We start from the raw sequence: 15,797 nt of genomic DNA on the forward strand, positions 1-15,797 counted from the left end.
TTTTTTTTGCATTGCTTTGATGGCTAGTGATGTTGAACATTCTTTCAAGTCTTTGTTGACTATTGTACTTCATCTTTTGAGAACTATTTGCTCATTTCATTAGCTCCTTTTTCATTAGATTATTTTACATTTTGATATTTAATTTTTGAGGTCTTTGTATATTATGGATGTTAATCCTCTGATGTGTATACATAGCAAAGATTTTTCTCCCATTCTGTAGGATATCTCTTCACCTGGCTATTTGTTTTCTTTGTTAAACATTGTGTGCATTTTCTAAAAATCTTCATAATTCAAACAAGCTTTGGAAATGATAGTTTAAATAAAGAGAAGCATATTCATTGGCTATGAGACATTAAATATGCTCAAGACCTTTGTATATATTAAAAATCAAAATAGTCTATTGGTCTGTCTTTGCTGCTCTTATGAGACATTTCCTAAATGCATTTACATGCAACAATGTAGGACTGTGTGTTTAAGAGAAATATGCTTCTTAAGAAGTTGATGCTCCATGGAACGTCCTCTAAGAGACACTGTTAGATTAAAAAAATCTTTTCTGTCACAGCTGAAGTTCATAAGCACCCATACTGTTAATTTCTCAGTTTTTATCATATGTTAGTGATCCCACAAACATAATAGCATAAGTTGTTTAAATATGGGGTAGAGAAAAGCCAGGGTGATGAGAATTGTAACTTCTCTGACTCACAGAGCAGTAGAGGAGGAAAAAATGTTACTGGGAGGTTAATCTAATAGATATGCTGTCTTTTTGAGTTCAACCGCTCATGAATATTGAATATAAGGCCCATAAAGTCTATTCCCATGTACAAATTCAAAATGTATCCTGCTGATCTTTTCTTGTCTGAACCCCAGCACCTCTCTTCCTCTGCAAAATTAATTAGCCCTTTGCCAGTCTCTGAATACTCAACAAGTCACATCTCCATGTATACCCCAATCTGAGACTGAATCTTGGTGGCTCTGTAAGGATGCTGGAATGTGACTAGTATCGAAGCAAAAGAAGAATTTATAAAGGCCTCTCATCCATTTTCCTTAGTCTCCCAGTGGCCTGACTTTCATCAACATCCTATAGTAAATTATCCATTCTTTTCCCCAAAGTTACCTAGTAGAAAGCCGCTACCTCAATACAGCCAGCACAGTCTCCAAGTTGTCCAAGTTTTATCCTAATTTTCTTGTCTGCCCTGGCCTTCACATCCAGCATTGCCCTTTATCTCTTCCACAGCCTATCCCTAGCCTTCTCTATCATCTTTGGGACTTACTCCCCATGAGTTAACTTAATATGATCTCAAAATTTACATCCAACTATTTGTATTTGTGGAAGGAATAAAAAATGGCCCAAGACGACCTGTCTTAGCAGCTACAGAACTCCTTCTCCATATGAAAGCCAGTCCCCAGGCTTCCAGGTCAGTTTCAGCTCAGTTCATCCTTGTCTGTGTTTAAAGTATGTGGTGTCTTCAGTAATGAGATCTACCCTTAAGCTCTGGGAAGCAGCCAAGGGCAATGGCAATAGCTTATTTGTTATGGGAGACTCTTAAATTCCTCCGATCAACAACTCAATGGGAGGTTCCCCATGCCTGTGAATAGGGGTTTATTAGATAATGCATAGCTTTTTTTTTTTACCAAGCTGTAAAGCCTACCAACTACATAGCTGTGAAAATTATGAAATTTTCATAAATGGAAATTTCTAAATAGTTCTACACTTAGATAAAAAGCTGGAGGTGATGAATGGCTGCCAAGAGAGGGAAAGTCTGTTTTCTCCAAGATGAGCTCTCATATAGGTTGTCCAATCTCAAGTGCTCACTGATGAACACATATACATACAAGCAATACCAATGGACTCAGTATGTTATATATACATGTGTGCATATATGTAGTATATTATATATAATATAGTGTTATAATGATATATGTAACATATAGTATACATAGTATGTTACATATATATGTAATAATAGTTAATGAAGAGAGCATGAATTTGTGAGGAAGGGGTGGGGGCCACAAATAGAGTTGGAGTGGGGAGAGTTGGGAGGGATGTAGATGCTGTCCTCATATATGAATTTCTCAAAAATAATTCATGCATTTGAAAGCTTACCAGGGCATGATAGATGAATGTTGCTTGAAGCCCAAAACATTTGATTTATCATAAAGATCTCTGATGAACAACTAACGCTTTTGGAAAGTACCCTTCGTCTTCCCTAAGTAGTTCTACTTTAAAGCAATACAAGATCATTTTCGTACAGAAATCTGTACATAAAACATCTACATTATTCTTGAAGTTCATTCCTGAGTTTATGTTGTTTTGCTTGATTTTTTTTTCCACTACAGTGTTTCATACAATATATTTTGATCATGTTTTCCTCTTCCTCAGCTCCTCCCAGGTTCTTCAAACCACCTGACTCACACAACTATACATTTTTATCCTTCCTCTTTCTCTTTCTCTCTCTCTTTCTCTTTCTCTTTCTCAAAAATTAAAAAAAAAAAATCCAAAAACAAAATACAAAAACCTTCATTGAACCGAAAAGCAAACTTAATAGGCAAAAGACCAATAAGAAAAACAAAGAAACAAAATAAAAAAAGAAAAGAAAAGAAACAAAAAGTTTACAAAAATATCATTGAGTTTGTTCATTGTTGAGCAACCACTCCTGGGCATTGGGGCTACCCTGGAGCATGGCTGATATACACACCTAGTGACACTCCATAGGAGAAAATTGATATTCCTAGCAATTGATACTCATGTATCAATTGCAGATAGCTTATTGATTAGGAGTCGGACCCCATGTATACTTCCCCCTAAAAGTGCTTGGACCCCATCTGGCTTGATGGACCTGTGCACGTCTTGAGTGTACCCCCCACAGTTTAAGTTTATATGTGTTTCAGTTCTGTTCTGTCTGGAAGACACTTTCCTTGGAGTCATCCATCATATCTCTAGCTCTTAAAATCTTCCCAGCTCCTCATCTATGTAGATCCCAGAGCCTTGAAAGGAAGAGCTTGATGAACACATCCCATTTAGAACTGAGTGCTCCAAAGTGTCTCACTCTCTGTACATTGTCCTGTTGTGGGTCTCTGTGTTAAGTTTTATCTAACTAATGAAGAAGCTTCTCTGAGTGCATTAATTGAGGTGCCCATCTGTGACTCGACCCAGTGTTGCAACTGGGAGTCCCTGGTGGAAAACGTTACAGTGGACTGGGAACTGACCAGAAGAAACGATATATGCTAGAAAGGAGGACTGGGAGGGTCCATGGTGGATCCTGGGATTGCACCAAGAGGAAGAGTTCCTAAGGAATGGAGGTAGAGTGGAGAGGAGGGGCTCTGCATGTTTAACTTTAATGAAATGGAGGATCCTGGAAGTCTCTTGGAGAAGTAATTTTGTAACTTGAGCAAATGTTGGGGAAAGCAACTAGAAACCATTCTATGCTGCATGTATCTATTCTTAATTTAGTGCTAGAATCCAATAAGGGACCCTACAAAGCCAACACTGCCTGACCATCCAGTACGGAGCTTCTAACAAGGGGAAAGCATCCTGATATACCTTTCCGTAGCTGCTTCCGGTGTGAAGAATGCCAGTCAGTGCTGCAGGCAGTAAGCCAAATGTAGGACATCACCAAAATGCAGGCATGAAGCAATCACCTCTTCTACTAGTCCGCTACCCTTGGTTTTGTAACACAATAAAACAAAAAGAATGGAACAAAAGCTTGCACTAGGGTGCTTGAATCCACTCGAACATCACAGAACAAGACAAGAGTTTTGAAATGAGAGCAGTCTTTGTAGTCCAGCCTCGTCGTGGTTAGCACCGTAGTTAGTGTTCACAAATTGTAGTTCATCTCTCCCTCCATAAAGAAAACTCCCCCGTCAGCAATCTTAACTTGTAGGCATTTCAGAAAATTGCTTTCACCACCCTCAAATATGTCAAAATTCCAGGAAATTCAATTTCTAAAATTTATGAGGAAAATTACTTACTGGAGTGGCTACGAAAGAAGACAGTACTGCTGGTTATTTAAATACTCCCAGGATGTAGTGTAAGGACTTTAATCCCAAAATTAAAGATACTGCTTTTAGTCAACAATGTTAATGAATCTATCAGTGATTGGCAAAGATATCTGTATTCTAATAATGAGCAGTGCAAATAACGGTATCTCTGAGATTAATAGCCATGTTATTTAGTCTCTATGAGCTGAGCACGCCTTGAGCAAAACAATATTTCAGTACATAAATTTTATTTTTAGAATTATTAAAAATATATTTATGACTAAATGTTGGTAACAATTACTTTCCCAGAGAAAATAAGCACTCTTTATTGACCGTGAAATTATTTTAGCATTGAACTCACATCTAATGTCCACTTCCCATATGTTTTCACAAAATATAATAAAGTAGTCAAGGCAGAGGGCATAAACCATGCAGTGTTCATTTCAGGCTTCTGGATGAGCGAGCAGCTCAAAAACAAGCACTCTCTTCTCTCCCTGAGAAGCTTTACACCAAGAACAGTAAATGAATTCATCCACAAGGACAAAGAGGCTAGGAAGAGTCAATAGCCAGAGCCTGTTGGCAGCCAGAAAGAAACACAACAAACAGGGAACTCATGGTAGATTCCGGAGTGCTGCATCCCAAGCAAGTGAGAGGGACTGTCAGCCATCAACCCCAGTTTACACTATAAAATTCCTCAGTACTGGAGGGTTATCTATATAGGTGGTTGTAAAAAGGAAGGTGAACACTGAGAGCAGAAATATTGGCATTGACTGAAAATGTAGCACCTTCTAATCACTTAACTCTACACAGTGGCCAACTGTACTATCTCACCTAAGGTCAACAGCCTCTCTCTGGTGGGAGAATCTTCCTCCACTCAACCCTCGGGTCAGCAATTTGTCATGTATTCTTATAACTACAGACCAGACAAACCTTCCCAAGCAATGACAACATACCTAGAAGAGAGTCCCAAAGAAACTAAGAGCAAGTGTTCTAGTGTTCTAGTTTCGTCTCTGGGGCTGTGATAAAGTACCCATTAACAAGCAGTTTAGGGAAGCAGGGATCCACTTTTGCAGTGGTGGCTGGTAGTCCACCACTGTGGCATAGACAAGCACTCAGAGCAGCCTGTTACCACAAGCTGCAGTCAGCAGCAGAGAGACCATCACATGTCGGGTGCTGGCTTGTTTGATTTCTCCACTCTTAAGCAGCTCAGGACCTTCCGTCTAGAGAATAGTGCCACACACAGTGGTTGACTTCCTACATCATTAACTTAACTAAGACAATACCTAACAGATGTGTTTATGGGCCAACCTAAGATAAACAGTCCCTCAGACCCACCCAGCTCATCCTACAGCCACAACCATACACAGCAAACCGATTTGCAGCTCCATCCTCAGTTTACTAGTATACAGAAGGCTCCAATGTTCCAATATAATCAAACAACGCAAGATCATTAGACATCTGACAAAACGTCAAACAGAGAAGGAGAAAGGGGAGGGGAGGAAAGGAAGGGTCACTAAAGAGGAAATCTTTTTTTATTTTTATCTTTTATATGTTGAGATTTTTATTTATTTTTTTATTTCATGTGTGGGTGTTCTGCAGTACCTGTGGAGGATGGAGGAGGGTGCCAGGTCCTCTGGAACTGGGAATTACAAAAGTTTTATGTTGCCATATGCATACTGGATGGAAACTGAACCCATCCTCTAGTACACACCTTTAATCCCAGCACTTAAAAGGCAGACAGCCAATCCTATAGAGGAACCCTGTTTCCAAAAAGCAAAACCAAAACCAAACCAAAACAACAACAACAACAATAACAAAAAACCCTAGAACAATTAGAAGATCAACTGAGATGAGAGACAAAAGGAGATGGAAATATTATCTTTGAAATAATTAAAAAAACATATCTCAGAACTGTGAAACATGAATCTCTAAGTTGAAAGGTCTTTTGAATGTCTGATATTCTACATGGAAAGGAATTCACACCAAGCCTGCTCTGCAAACGAAGAGTGGATGCAAAGTGATATTCCAGATTACTAAAATACCAAGGCACAATTGCTTCATACTCTATGCTAGGAGGCCTGAAACTCATGAGTAAATTCCTTCAGTCATCTAAAGGGAATTATTGTAATGTAGAACTCCACAGTCAGTCATCTGTTCTAGGTATCTACCATATAACAAAGTACTCTAAACTAGGTGGCTGAAAACAAGCTCTTTTTTTTTTCTTTCTTCTTTTTCTTTTTGGATATCTCATAGTTTTGAGAGGTGGGAATTCAGGCTGAGTTTAGCAGGTCATTTTGTTGTTGTTAATTGTTTCATTTTCAAGATAGGGTCTTAGAGTATAACTCAGGTTTGTTTGCCGTTACCTTCCGCTCCTCCTCCTCCTCCCCCTCCTCCCCCTCCTTCCTCTCCTTCTCCTCCTCTTCTCCTTCTTTCCTCCTTTTTAATCCTTAATCTATTTTTATAGTCCAGTTGCTACCCCCTCCTGTTCTGCCTCCAACAGTTCCTCATCCCATTTTTTCCTCCCTCATATCCAAGAGGGTGTCGCCACTCCCACCCCCACACACCCAGACCCTGCCAGGCCACCCATTCCCTGGACCTCAAGTCTCTCAAGGGTTAGATGAGTCTTCTCTCATTGAGGCCAGACCAGGCAGTCCTCTGCTGTATAAGGGACCTCATATCAGCTGGTGTATGCTGCCTGGGTGGTGCTTCAGTGTTTGAGAGATCTCAGGGGTCCAGGTTAGTTGAGACTGCTGGTCTTCCTAGGGGGTCACTCTCCCCTTCAACTTGTTTCAGAGCTTCACTCCTGGTCATTGTTCCCCGCCCCCCCCCATGCAATACCTGATCTTGTTTCTCTTTTTCCCTGCCCCTCCCCCTCTCCTCTCCTACCCAGTTCCCCCTCCCTCCCTTTCTGGTTTCTTCTCCCTCCCAAGTGGGACTGAAGCATCCTCACTTGGAGCAGACCATTTTTTTTTCTCCATATAATGGTGACCTTGAATATTTAGTGGGATTCACCAAACTGCTATGTTGGAAAGGATCCAAGATAGCTTCATTTGTATGACCAACTACAACTGGATTCCCCTTCCTTTTTTTCACTACAGTCCCATTTGTAGACATTTTATAATAATTTTAAAAACTTATAATTACGGGACTGCAGAGATGGCTCAGTGGTTAAGAGCACAGACTGTTTTTCCAGAGGTCCTGAGTTCAATTCCCAGCAACCACATGGTGGCTCACAACCATCTGTAGTGGGATCTGTTGCCCTCTTCTGGTATCTGAAGAGAGTGACAGTGTACTCATATAAATAAATAAATAAATAAATAAATAAATAAATAAATAAATCTTTAAAAAAAAACATAATTACATCATTTCCCTTTCCTTTCCCCCTAAAAACCCCTCCCAGGTACCCAACCTTTCTCTCTCTTTCAAATTCCTGGTCTCTTTTTCTTTAATTATTATCACAATCAAACCTAACTACATAAATACAACTCATTCTGTCTGTGTAATGCTACCTGCATCCATATGGTCTTGTGACTGGCCACTTGTTATTGGATAACCCATTGGAGAACTTCCCTGAGTCCATTTATCTTCACCTCAGCATTCCCCAGATGCCTGTAGTTTTTTGTCTAAGGTTGAGGTCCCATGAGATTTCTTCCAGCCATGTTAGCCTGTTCATTTGTGTCCTTACTGATCAGGACTTAAACAAGGCTGTCATGTTGATGGGACTGCATGACGGTAGACTCTTCTGTCATTTCTAGAAGACATAATCTCACAGCAAATTTCCTGTTCCTCTGAGGCTTACAACCTTTCTACTCCCTTTCTACAGTGTTCCCTGAGCCTTAGGTACAGGAATTGCATTTTAGATGTATCAGCAGAAACTGGGTATCACATGAATTCTTGTTCTCTTCATTGTGATCAGTCGTGGCTTTCTATAGTATTCTCCATCTGTTGAAAATAGACGTAACTTTCTTTGATGAGGGTGAAAAACTTTCTTTGATGAGGGTGAAAAAGTATCTGGGAATGTAAGGATAAACATTTAGAACATAGTTAGAAATTGTGCTATTTTAGTACAGTGGTGATTATTGGCTTTCTTCCAAGATCTTTGACTTCATGATACTGTGTAGTCTGTTCGGTTCTGTACTAGGCATGTTGTCCCTCATGTTGAAAAGCCCTTACGAGACTTTAAAGAGCTGTGGTTACCACCAATTTATGCATGCCACTACTGTACCATTAGTGTTTCATGCCATGCTAGCCACTGTTGTGGTTTTCAGGCATCGTAGCTAGGTAGGAGTATTGGTTGAGTCCTTCACTTAGAAGCCTGTGTGGAAACATCTGATACCACAAAAGCCGGTCTTCAGGAAGGAGACTTAAAGTCTCAGGTCACCTGGGTCCCACGTCTGAAAAGTATGTGCCTGCAGCAATAGGGACTTAACTTCTACATCTGGGAGGCAACCAAAGGCAACTATTAGCCTATAATATTTTGGGAGACTCTTTTATAATCTTGGCAAATAACCCAAAAAAGAGTTTCTTATGCCTGGTATTTGGATTTTATTACGTAGCCTACATTTCTTTAGGGGGAGAATTGTCAACCCAGGTGGAAGATTTCATTTAAACTATATTTGTATGGATAGAAACAGAATTATAAGTATTATTTCTAGTTTTAGGTAGATAGTATTATGGTTCCTTATGACTTTTATTAGACACCTTTACTGCCACTTTACCCTTCCTCTGTATTCATCTCTCTTCCTCTTCTCTAACAAAAGTACCATCCCCACTTTTTCCAATTACTCCTTCAAATCACTTGTACCCTATGATTCCCCTCTAGAATGTCCTCCCCCTATGCATGGTCCCCTTTTCATCTTTACAAAGAAATAGTATCCCAATGTGTATATATATATATATATAATGAAAATGTATACATATATATATACATTGTATATATATATATACTATATATATACTATATATACTATATACTATATATATACTATATATACTACTATATATATATAGTGTATATATATATATATATATATATATATATATATATATATATACACACACCACATTTTCATTACCCATTCAGTAACTGGAGAACATCAAAGGACATTTCAGTTGTTTTCATTTCTAAGTTATCATGAACAGATCAGCAATGAACATGGCTAAGCAAGTCTCTGTAGAGTAGGATGTCAGGGCCCCTAGGAGTAGGCTGAGGCATGGTATAGCTGGTTTATATGGTAGGTGGGTTTTTTTTGAGCCTTTTGAAATCTCCAAACATTGATTTTCAAAGTGGCTGGGCCAGTTTGCAGTCCCATCTCTTTTCCCCTACACTTTCTCTAGCATTATTGTCTGTTGCTTGGTTGGTCTTCGATATTCTGACTAGGGTAAGATGAACTCTCGGTGTTGCTTTGGTTTGTATTTCTCTAGTTACTAAGAACAACGAACTTTTAAAAGATATTTCTTAGACATTTTCATGTCTTTTTTTTTCAAAACTTTCTGTCCAAATTCCAAGCCTATTTTTTGAATGGATCATTTGGGTTTGTTTTTCTTTCTCTTTGTTTTTTTTTTTTTTTTTTTTTTTTTTTTTTTTTTTTTTTTGAATTCTTTATATGTTCTGGATATTAATCCTATGTCTAATATATAATTGGTAGTTTCTATCCAATCAGTTGATGGTTAACTTGGCTGTCTGGAATCTTTTTAGTTTTATATGGTTTATTTGTCAATTGTTAGCATCAATTTCTGAGTAAATGAGTTCGTATTCAGAAAGTCTTTTCTTATACCTGTCTCCTATTGAGTACTGCTTATGTTTTTCTCCTAGCAGTTTCAATGTTTTAGGTGTCATGTTTAGGATTTGATCCATTTGGAGTTAATTTTTGTACAAGATGATAAATATTTTTTCTTTCATTCATTTCATTCTGGTACATGTGAAATATAGTTTTCCCAGCACCATTTGCTGAAGACTCTGCCTTTTCTCTAGTTGTGTTTTTGACATCTTAGTGAAATATTAAGTACCTGTAGTTTTGTATACTTGTGTTTGAGTCTTTGGTTTTGACCTACTGGTCTACATGTTTGTTTTGGTGCCAGTGCTATATTGTTTTATATATATATATATATATATAAAACAATATATATATATATACACATATATATAGTATATATATATACACACATATATAATTATACTGTATAATATGTGTATATATACATATATACTGTATAATATATATTGTGTATATATATACAATATATATTTCACTATATATATATACATATATATATACACATTGACTCTGTAGTAGATCTTGAGATGTGGCATGGGAAACCATCAGGCACTGGTCTTTTCTCACAACTATTTTATCTATCTAGGGTCTTTTGTGGCTTTATATAATTTTAGTATAATTTTTTTCTCTTTCTATAAAGAATGAAATTGGGATTTTGATTGGCATTACAGTGAATTAATAAATGACCTTTGGTAGAATGACCATTTTCATAATAGTAATTCTACCAATCCCTGAGGATGGGCTCTTTCCATTTGCTAATGTCTTTCTCTATCTCTTTCTTCAGAAAGTTAAAGTCGTTATTGTAGAGGTCTTTTGCCTCTTTCATTAGGTCCATTCTTAGATATGTTATTTTCTTTGAGGCTATCGTGATTAAGAGTGTGTCTATATTCTCCTTCTCTGAATGTTTGTTGTTGAAATAGAAAAACTGTTGATTTTGGCAAGTTGATTTTGTGGCCTGTTGTGTAAGGAAGTTGTGTATCATTTTATAGAATCTTTCTAGCGGAATTTTGGTGATCTTTTAGGAATAAATATGTCATCTGTAAATAGGGATAGTTTGACTTCCTCTATTTGTATTCCTTGGATTTTCTTCACTCATTCTTTTGTTCCAACTAGAGCTTCAAGTACAGTATTGAAAGATACTGGAATAGTGGGCAGCCCTCTATCTCTTTGCTAATTTCAGTGGGATTGCTTCAAGTTTCCACCATTAAAGATAAGGCTGGCTGTAGGTTTCTCATATACATCTTATTATACTGAGGCCTATTCCCTCCAGTCCTGCTCTTTCTAGATTTTTTTTTATCGTGAAAGCATGTCAAATTTTATCAAAGGCCTTTTCTAAAGCTACTTCGATAATCATGTGACTGTTTTCTCTCCATTCATCTTGTAGTTTATTTCGTTTATTTACTTTAGTATGTTGAACCAACCCTGCATCTCTTTTCCTGCAGGAAAAGGCCATCTTGGTAGTAATGGATAATTTTTTTTGACAGATGTTTGTGTTCGATTTACAAGTTTCTATTGAGCACTATTGAATCGATGCTCATCATAAATGCTGTCCTGCAGTTTGCACAGGATTTGGGGCGGGGCTAGTGTCTTTACATGGTTTTAGTATTAGCGTGAGACTGGCTTCATAAGAGTCTGGGAGTGCTTTTTTTGTTTATTTTCTTTTTTCTTTTTCCTTCTCCTCCTCCTCCTCTTCTTTTGAATAGTTCAAGAAGTATTGTCTGTAGGTATTCCTGAATGCCACTTTCAATGCATCCTGAGAACCCAAATATGATCCATATTTACTATTATGAAAATGGTCATATGAACCTTCCTGGATTATTTAAGACAGTTACCATGTACTGTAATCCAATGAGCTTAATTTTCATAATGCTTGAAAAAAAAGGATGATTGTATGCAAGGATGTTAAATACAAATTTATGAAAACGGAAATGCATTTTAACAGTAACAATATTTATGAGTTAAATTATCATTCATTAGTTTATATATAGTCTTGTCTCAAAAAGAATTTTAGGAAGTCTATAAAATTATAGGCAACATAACATGAAATTGCATTCAAATTAAATTAAAATCTTGGCAAAATAAAATAGAAAATCAAAGATAGTACAAAAGGGAGCCAAGATAATTGCTTAAAATTTCTATAATTATAACCCAATTCTGGTGTCAAATTTGTCTCCAAGCTATGTGTCCATTAATATTAGATTCAGGTCCAAGTAGAAGAGATTTAATATATGGCTTGAATAAGATAAAAATTGAGCTTGCTTTTCTTGCACAGAAAAGCTCAGAGACATGCAATTTAGGACTAATATTGAAGTTCTACTCTACCCAGTCTCCTCAGCGATACAGGGTGCTCTAGCTTACACCTTTCTAAGGTGGATCTTTGACTATACTGTCCAAAACAGTAGCATTCCTATTCTGGGCAGCAAAATTCAGGTAGGGAATTAAGAAAAGAAAGAACAGGTGTTGCCTTCAGAGTGTTCCCTAATAAAGACTAACTAGAAATGCCACTTCACACTTCTAGTTCAATTGCATTATCCAAGGACTAGGCAGACCGTCTAGGCACAGGAAAGCAGGAAATGGAGTCATTGGTCCATGAGGACACAAGTGCTTCCTCAAGCTCTGCAAGACACATGAGTATAGAAGAGAGCAGACCCCAAGGTGAGAGCATCTTCCACAACTGCACAGCAGCCATGAAAGGGAATGTCTTTCACTTCCAAATAAGAGAACAGTAAAGATGAGTGGTTGCTAAAAAACTGCAGCAGCCATTCTTGGTGGAAAGATTAGAAAGATGTGACTTTGGATCTATACAAAAGCAAAACTGATAGCAACTGCAACCTTCCTATATGGGTGTGCCTTATGTCACCGTCCACCCAACAATATATTCACAGCATAAAGAAACTGTGTCAGTAAAGCCCGGGTGTGCTGAGTTCATTTTTACAGCATTTCTAAAAGCATCATAGAAACATGTTTCTTTTAATATCAACATTGAGTTATCTTGATATTAAATATAGACTTATGTATTTGTTTCAGAATTGAAGAGAAATCCATTTACCATCGTTTGAGAAAGAGAAACCATTGCAATCACAGAGACTACCAGAATATCTCAAAAAATGGTGAGTAGTGTGTCACTTATGCTTTCACCTGTAAGAATTGACTTTATTTGGGAATTACTGCAAATATTAGCATTAGACAACCAGGACACAGTTAAGTCCCCCTTCCAACAGCACTACCCATTCTGAGCACAGTCTTCTGGCCTTCCAGACATTTATACACAGAAAAAGAGAAGAGTACACAGACAAGAGAATATAGAGGCCAGATCAGTCACCCAACAGTGAAAAAAGTTCTAGTAATTCTCAGCTAAATGCAGAGATTCACAGCTCAAGAAGCATGACCTAAATGAGCCTTAGTTAAACAAGGGCAAACTAAGGTCACTGCAAAAGCTCTCCTATGCCCAGTAGAGCATTCCCCCACATTTCTTCAGAGGTCAGAGTTTTAAGCTTCATTCATGTGAGTCTGCCCACCGTACTGGTTTAAGAGGTTCATAAGACCCCTGCTTAATAAACCACAGCCTGGCTAATGCCCATGAATTACCATCTCTCACTGACTAAAGATGTGTAGAAACTGTTCAGAAGCATGGCTTTTAACTAGCTGCATTACCTAAAAATACTATATTTCTTAAAATAAGTACTCTACATGGAATGAATGCCCTCCTCTTCTAAGAATGACAAGGGTGTCTTAACCCTTTAATAGTAGCTAGCATTTACTGAACTCCCACCAAGTGTTGAGAAACATATTTCACTTTAAGTATGTATCTTTATGCATATTTCCATTAATTCTATACACAATAAACACTGTCAGCAAGTATTATTGTATTTTTGCAGAGCTAAGATATCATTGATTGCAGTCACTCTGGGAGTGTTATGGTAGAAATGGGAAAGAAAACTTCTAATATACACATTGACTACAGCACTCAACTCAATTACCCAATATGTTAAAACATTTTTCTCAGGATGAGAAAAATATGAGCCTATCCACATTGCTGCAACTTAGAAAAAGGAGACATGGACAGGTCAACAGCCTTGTCCCATGTCACACAGATAGAAAGTTACTTGACAAAAATTTCTACCCACCCTGTGTAACGCTACTCAGACACCAGTGAAGGTCAGGCCTCCTTTCTACCTGAGATCTTCAGTGGTCTACAGAGAAAGGTTAGCCTTGCTCTACATGTAAGCACAACTAGTAGAGAGTGAACAATGCACAAGGGTCTTGCTTGTAAATCCCCGCAGATACAAGCTCCTTACTTCACTTCTCTGCTGTTGTGACAGACTCAAAGAGCCCCTAATGCAATACAGACTTGCTTTCAATATAGACTGGAAAAACAACAGAAGCTAATTTTGTGGAACATTATGCAGCTCTAGGACATTAGGACTAATAGTCTATTTTTTAAACAGGAAAGATAAAATATAGACTAAAAAAAATTAGACCATTAATTGGATATTATAGTTCAATTGTTACCATATTTTTAAAAGGAAATGGGGAAGAGCTACATCTAAGAAGAAAGATTAGTAGGACAAACCCAAGGATCATTGAAATATTTTGATTGGTTGCTTTCTTTCTTCTCTCCAACTCTACTTTTCTGAAATATTTCATATATATAAATTGAGTCTAGAAAAGTAATGGGATAAATGTATGCACTTAAGGCAGGGTGATGAGCATGTCTAACTCTTCAGACATGCATGCTCTAATTACTTTCCTTGTGTGTAACTTCAGAGTCAACATTTCTATCTCAAGACCCAAATATGTCAATATCACTTTCCCACCCAAATTCTGACAATCTTTTGACAAACTCATGATGAATAGAGTGAGATGCTCCAAAGAGTAGCCCCAGCAACCAAGGCTAGCCAGTTCTTGTGTATTCTGCTGCCTTAACTATGTACACTGTCCATAGCAAAAGGTAAAGGGAGGTAGGAAGAGAGACTCATCACAAAGAAGTACACAGTGAGTCCACTGTAAAGCCCCAGCTTTTGTCTGTGTAGTGAGTGGAAGCTGGAAAGGAGGGGAGATTTCTCTTGCTTCAATTTGCATTCTTCAGAATTATACAAATGTTCACCTTGTCTCGAATTATTTATTTCTCTGAATACAAGTCTCATCAGATCTTCTAAGAATGGAATTCTAAGAGGATATTTTTAGTTTCCCATAGTTACCTGTTATCTATTGTCCTGCTTTTATTCTCCAGCTCCTCTTCCTATTTTCTGATGCTTTTCCTTGCTGTGCATTTTCTTTTGATATTATGCAGCGTGTAACCTGACTGCCCACACCAAGTTATTTCAATTACTCCCCAAGGTTTTTATTAGATATCGGAAAAGTCAGCTCTCCACATTCTGCATATTTATGGCTGCTCTTACTTTTCAGAACCAGCAAGAAAGAGAAAAAAGGAGAAGAAATAGTTGAATAGAATATTAAAGAGTTTCTTTTAAATTGTGTGGTATGAATTAAAGAAACAGCTCCTATTTTCATCTTGACCATTATATAAAAGATTTTTTATGTGTCTGCAGTTACGTGCGGAGCCCTTTAGAATGTGAAGTGTGGGAGTCACTAAGATTCTAGGAATAATGCTTTGATGTGAGGCTTAGGAAACAGCAGCCCCACCCTATCCTCTCCATAATCAGCAAGGAAGGTGGTCTGCAGTGACCCCTTCAGCTCCAAGCTGCAGAAACAGAGAGGGCAAAGGTGTCCAGTATGTTGCAGGGTGCTGTGTTTCGGCTCGTCTCTCACCATGCCTCTCAGAGAAGGGAGTGAGATCCAGGAAACAGAGGGCAGAAGCCTCCCCCTCTTAAAAAAAAAAATCTTTCTTGAAACTGTCCCGCAGTTTCATGAACCGGGTTCTGTCTCGACCGAAGGGAGAAAAAGAGAACCTGAAACACAGAGTTCAAGGACCGAAGGGAGAAAAAGAGAACCTGAAACACAGAGTTCAAGAACGAAAGGATACCAGGCCAAGTTGAGGGTTTCCAATCAAGGCTCGCTCTTTTTTTTTTTTTTTTTTTT

General features: G+C 37.8%; 1 protein-coding gene across 3 annotated transcripts in view; it reads left to right on the forward strand.

Annotated features, from left to right (window-relative positions):
* The window catches only part of Aoah (acyloxyacyl hydrolase), a 251,423-nt gene that overhangs the window by 182,124 nt on the left and 53,502 nt on the right, over positions 1-15,797 (forward strand). For all 3 annotated transcript variants that reach the window (XM_031359270.1, XM_031359271.1, XM_031359272.1), the window contains one exon: positions 12,783-12,865. In XM_031359270.1, coding sequence (XP_031215130.1) covers positions 12,783-12,865 — 83 coding nt within the window. The remainder of the gene's footprint in view (positions 1-12,782; positions 12,866-15,797) is intronic.

This window comes from Mastomys coucha, unplaced genomic scaffold (genome assembly GCF_008632895.1).
Source record: "Mastomys coucha isolate ucsf_1 unplaced genomic scaffold, UCSF_Mcou_1 pScaffold7, whole genome shotgun sequence".
Classification (NCBI taxonomy): Eukaryota; Metazoa; Chordata; class Mammalia; order Rodentia; family Muridae; genus Mastomys; species Mastomys coucha.